Below are 5,931 nucleotides of genomic sequence, written 5' to 3' on the forward strand. Positions count from 1 at the left end.
ATATGAGTTTACTGTAGGTGATAAAGTATTCTTTAAAGTATCACCCACTAAAGGCGTTATGAGATTTGGGAAAAAGGGCAAGCTAAGTGCTAAATATGTAGGCCCATATGAGATTTTGGAGCGCATTGGGAAAGTAGCTTATAGATTGGCATTGCCAATGGAGTTTGAAAAGATGCATGATGTATTTCATATATCTCAACTTAAGCGCTATATCCCTGACGAGCGTCATGTGTTAGAGCCTGAAAGAGTGTAGATAGATAGTAGCCTCACATATGAGGAAAGACCTGTCAAGATTCTCGACATGAAAGTGCGTAGTACGCGCAACAAGGATGTTCATATTATCAAAGTTCTTTGGTCTAACCACGAGTTAGAAGAGGCAACGTGGGAAGCCGAAGAGGATATGAAGAAAAAGTATCCAGACCTATTCCTTGAGGTGAGTTACGAGGGCGTAACTCGTTTTCTTTAAGGGGGTAGAATGCGATAAATTTCGCGCTTTTGTCTATTTTTATGAGATTTTCATGTATATGTATGCCTATGTTGGGCAATTTGCACATGTTAGTGCAAAAGAAGTAGAGTCTCCGCATAAGAAAAGTGTTCATAAGTAACACAAGTGTTTTAAAAATGGGAAAGTGCACGAGAGGCACTACCTTTTCTCCAAAAGTTTTTCGAAATGATGAGTTCAACTTTTGAAAGTACGAGGATTTTGTGTTAAGTTTCGGGACGAAACTTCTTTTAAGGGTGGTAGACTGTAATCCCCGACAATTTTAAAGAATTTTCATAAATATGTTAAAGTATTTATGTAGTTATATTTAAATCCAAATGAGTTTGGAAAATGATTTGACTTTTAAAAAGGGTTGACTATTTTAAAAGTCAACTAAAAATATTTTCATAACTTGATAAAATTTGTAATGTTTTAATTAAGCATGTTTTAATAAGAGTTTTCATTATTAAAAGCGTACTTGAAAAGGAAGCTTAATGGAATCGAAAGCCCAAAAAAAGTGATAAAAAGGAAAGAGTCATTTGATGACTAAAGTTTTAAATAGCCCATCTTATTAGTCATCAAAGTTTTATTTATTAAAATCTCTTTTCCTAAGCACAAGAGGAAAAGACTCTATTTAAATATCCTAAAACCCAAATTTTTACCCTACACTTTATTTTTCTCTCCTCTTCACACGTGATTTCTATTCTCTCTCTCCCTTCACTCATATTTTCTCTCACCCGAATCTGATTTTCCAGATTACTCATAGTTCCGTTTCTTTTTAGCCAAAACTTCCTGCTTATAAATTGTAGATCTCGAAAAGTTATTGAATTTAGGCTCAAGAATCACTCAATTCAGATTCTTATTCTATCAGTTATGGCCTCTGCAAGTTTTGCGATTTTGCTGCCATAGTTCTCTCGCGATTTCGGTATTTGACTCTTTTTCTTCCTTTTTCTTTTGATTCTTTTCCTCGTTTTCTTTTATATTGATTTCATATATTTATATATTGAAAGAATAAATTTTCAAATTTGTTATTATTTTTAGATTGAAGTTTTTCATCAAAGTATGAATTTTTAGGGTTTTAATTACTAGAAAACCATAGTTGTATGTTATACACTATGAGATTGTTTTAATTTATGATTTTAAATATGTTTATATATTTTACAGAGAGTTATTAAAATATTATAAGTGCTGTAATTTCAGAAAATAAGTATTTTAAGGGTTTTTAAATTATTTTTAATCACTAGAATAGTTGTACTATACTAGGGATTAAAATTAACGAAAGTTTAATACGTAAAAACGATTTTAAAACACGTTTAAGGGGTTTTGATCGTTTTAAAGTTGCTGTAAATTTTTAGAACAAGATATTTATTTCATTATTTTATTTTCTAGGCGGAGATTTCGTAGTTGGAGACTTTTAGCGAGTAAAAGTGCCTACAGATTTGTTTATACAAGGTACGTAAATTGTCTACGTGCTATATGATTTAGAAACATGCTTTAAGGATGTTTTATTTATTAGTATCATGTATAGGACTCTATTTGTTCATATATATGATTTACTGGAATTGTTTTACATGTTATTTGCCTGTGTGCTACATGTAAACTAGAAGTATTTATGAGTATGAATGTTTGTATGGAAGTTTGATGCAAGCAGATAAGTTCAGTTTATGTATTAATTCCTGAGTGAATTAATGTAAGTAAGATTGAATCATGTGTTACATGGATTCTTGAGTATTATTTATTTATCTTATAAGAACCGTGGATCTTATTTGGTAAATACAAGTTATACCTATAAAAAGGTAATTGTTATTGTTGACTGAGTTCAACAAGTAAGTTGGTAAAGTATAAAAAGAAGTTAAAGGAGTCTTGATTAATAAGTTGTGAACACTTGTTAATTCTAAGATAAAAAGGATTTCTGTGATGATTATGTGATTATTATGTGTTGTTTTTTTTTTTTTGGACATCGGTAAAACATACAAGAACATAAACAAAATTAACCAACTACAGGGTGGCCATTGGTATCTGTCCTAGGCGAACATGATTGGCCAGTTCATGCGCCCTCTGCACCTGTTGCCGATTAGCTTTGATAATCCGACACCATCGGAGTTGTTGTCCCAGGATTCGAATGTCGTTGAGAGTCCAGGCAATTGAAATAGGTTGTGTGGCTTGATGAATCAAACTCCGTACCAAGATTTCGGAGTCTGTGTAGATCAAAATTTGATAATAACCCCGAGCTTGAGCCCAAAGCAAGGCCCCCAGGCAAGCCCGGGCTTCAGCCACCAGGGCTAACTCAGCATAAATGCAGCTACCTTGGCCCTCCCTTGCGTTAGTACTAACGTTATCAACAACCCAGGCAATACCGGCCAAAGGAGAAGACTTCTTCCAGGACCCATCCACTTGTATCTGTAACTGTGGTACCCCGGAGAAGGTTAACCCAAAATGTGCAAAAAGAAACCCTGGAGGACCTGGTGCCTCATTTAAGATCTTAAGTTGAGGAGTAGGAGTAGCCAGAAAGGTAAAGTGTTGCTGGATACCTTTGTCCTGAAGTGAACGGATTAGAGGCAGATCAGGTATTATTCCGTTGAAAACCTTTTGATTCCGTCCCTGCCAAATAGCCCATAAAATAGCCACAAACAATGGAAGACGATGGCCATTGTATCCATCCTGCTGGTAGAAATAGTGTATCCATGCAATGAGCCAGTCTTTAAAGCTCACAAGGGGAGTTACATTGGAACTAATACTCAGTTGGCTAGTTTGCCATGCTAACGTGGATAGATGACAAAAACGGAAAAGGTGTTGGCATGTCTCAGGTTCCAAATTGCAGTTTGGACAACCATCTGAACTAGCCAGACCACGGTACGAAAGGTTAGCTGTTGTTGCTAATCCGTTATGGTACAGTTTCCAGAGGAATAATTTCCATTTTGGCATGATGCGCAATCCCCATAAAATTCGAAAGAACTCCGAATTGAGAGGGGAGTTCATGCTGTAGATATCGGTATTTCGAGAGAGGAAATAGTAACCAGATTTGGTAGTGTATTGGCCCGAAGTAGTAAACGGCCAAATAGAAAGGTCCTCTTGGTTTGTGAGTCGTGGTACTTCAAGAGCACGTATATCACGAACTGTGCTGGAATGAAAAAGTGAATGAAGCCGAGAAACATTCCATCCTTGTTGGTGTGGCAACAAGAGGGACGCAATGGAAACAGTAGCAGCAGTGTGAAGAGAGACAATATCCCGAAAAGGGGAATCCTTCCATGAACCCATCGCTCATTGCCAGCACGTAACCTAGACTTGGATCTAATTTTCCAACTATAATTTGTCAGGAGCAACTTCTCAGCTTGAAGTAACCCGCGCGCACCCCAAGAACATTGACTCCGCATAGGACGCAGTGTAGCTATTGAAGAACCAGGGTGCAAAGGTTGATCGGCAAATACTTTACTCATGAGGCCATTGGAATCCCTATGAATACGCCATACTTTCTTAAGCAGAAGGGAACGATTGTGCAACGCAATACTCCGTAATCCAAGTCCTCCAGCACCTTTTTGCAAATGCAAGAGCTCCTTGCTTTTCCAAGCAATTCCTTTACCTGAGCAATTGGACCAGAAGAATCGTGCTAGCATCGCATCCAACTTATTAGTGATTGTTGTGGGAATTAAGAAGACGGATAGGATGTGAGCTATGGAAGCAATGAGAACTGAATTAATGAGAATCAATTTCCCAGCTTGCGAAATTGGTGAATGATTCCACGCAGTTATACGCTGAGAAATTTTATCAAGTAAGAAAGTGAAGTGCTGAGTTTTCTTCCCTTGAATATCAACAGGAGTACCCAGATATGTGCCTAGAGACACGTTGGCATTCAATTGCAAGATACTTTTGTATTCCTGACCCATGGCCTCAGAAACATTTGGGCTAAATTTAACAAATGACTTTCGCACACTGAGCATTTGACCAGAAATATGGCAGAAGCGGCCAAGTAGATTGGACAGTTTCATACAAGAAGTAGTCGACGCTTTAAAGAAAAGAAGAGCATCGTCAGAAAAAACAGATGGGATATAGCAGGAGCGTACCTGTGAGCTCGAATTCCATCGAATAGTCGAATATCCGTAGCCATTATCATCATGCGAGAGAAGATATCCATACAGAACAAGAACAGATATGGAGATAGTGGGTCACCCTGACGGAGTCCACAATGGGAAGGAAAGGACTCAGTAACCTGTCCATTAACCAGGATGCGATATTTCACTGTAGATATACATTGACTAATCAATTGTATCCACTGGGCAGGGAATCCATAGGCCTGAAGAACTTTTAAGAGAAACCTCCAGTTAACCCGGTCATATGCCTTATTCATGTCAATTTTGAGAGCCGCGAGATGAACATTGCCACTTCGATGTTTATTAAGAACATGGGTTAACTCATGACTGATCAAAATGTTTCATCCATATGCCTTCCCGGTATGAAGGCACTCTGATATTCCGTGATAAGATCAGAGAGCAATGACCGTAAGCGATTAACAAGGCATTTCGAAACACATTTGTAAATGGTATTACATAAACTAATTGGCCGAAATTGTGTCACATCCTCTGGATTCTTTCCTTTAAGCAACAAAACAATCAGCGTCTGGTTCCATTCATGAAGTATGAAGCCTGTTGTGAAGAAGTGATTAACAGCTTGAAACACCTCGTTTCCGAGGGCAACCCAGTGATGTTTGAAAAACTCGGCCGTTGAACCATCCTTCCCAGGAGATTTGCCCTGACCAATACCAAACATGGCCTCATGCACTTCATCCTTAGAGAAGGGTCGAATGAGCTGTTGTTGTTGAGAAGGAGAAAGATGAGGTAAATTTAAGTCGCGAAGTACTGAATCAATGGCTCATCTTGGACCTGGGCAGAGGCAGTAGACACCTGAGATGGCCCATATGCATCCTTGAAATGATGTAAAATAGTATTCACTATGGTAGGACCATCCTCTGTCCATTGGTCATCTGCTATCCGTAGTAGGTATATATATGCTGCGCGTTGTTTTTGTCGCATCTTATTATAGAAAAACTTGGTTGGGAGGTCTCCGATTTGAACGAATTTATCTTTAGATCGTTGCGACCAATAAGAGTGTGCCAAAGCAGACTTATCCAACTCCTGCTGACGTTGGTGCATGAAGGCGTTACCTTGAGGAAGAGAAGAAATTCCAGTCGCATTGGCCATTAACTTTGTAGAAAGTTCTTGCCAATCAATCCCCCATACAACTTTATGATCCAAACACCATCGCCTGATCTGAGTGCGAAAGATGGATAGAGTTTTGTGAATCGGTACATTGTTGACCCAGCTATGGGAATGCGCCATATAGACTAAATAATGTAAGGTAAATCAGGATGTATGAGGCACCAATTTTCAAACTGATATGGTCGACGATGAACCTGGGGTGGTGGCTCTGTCTGGTAAAAGATAGCTGCATGATCA

At 38.3% G+C, this 5,931-nt stretch overlaps 1 protein-coding gene across 1 annotated transcript; it reads right to left on the reverse strand.

Moving 5' to 3' along the window:
• Nucleotides 1-2,479: 2,479 nt before the first annotated feature.
• LOC125494408 (uncharacterized) lies at nt 2,480-4,826 on the reverse strand. The gene is made up of 3 exons (XM_057392346.1): nt 4,543-4,826; nt 3,704-4,411; nt 2,480-3,602 (listed from the first exon to the last, which is right to left on the reverse strand). Exons 1-3 carry the CDS (start codon nt 4,824-4,826, stop codon nt 2,480-2,482), a joined length of 2,115 nt encoding a protein of 704 aa, XP_057248329.1.
• Nucleotides 4,827-5,931: the final 1,105 nt, after the last annotated feature.

The sequence above is a fragment of the Beta vulgaris genome, unplaced genomic scaffold (genome assembly GCF_026745355.1).
Source record: "Beta vulgaris subsp. vulgaris cultivar EL10 unplaced genomic scaffold, EL10.2 EL10_2_Chr_UnSca4, whole genome shotgun sequence".
NCBI classification, from domain to species: Eukaryota; Viridiplantae; Streptophyta; class Magnoliopsida; order Caryophyllales; family Amaranthaceae; genus Beta; species Beta vulgaris.

Excerpts from the sequence above, each read along its gene's own strand:
- LOC125494408 (XM_057392346.1), bottom strand. The coding sequence starts at position 4,826 with ATGAATAAGGCATATGACCGGGTTAACTGGAGGTTTCTCTTAAAAGTT. Across the intron at positions 4,412-4,542 it reads GATGGAATTCGAGCTCACAG|TGTGCGAAAGTCATTTGTTA; the intron begins GTACGCTCCTGC and ends TCAAATGCTCAG. Across the intron at positions 3,603-3,703 it reads ATTCCCCTTTTCGGGATATT|CACAGTTCGTGATATACGTG; the intron begins GTCTCTCTTCAC and ends TTTTCATTCCAG.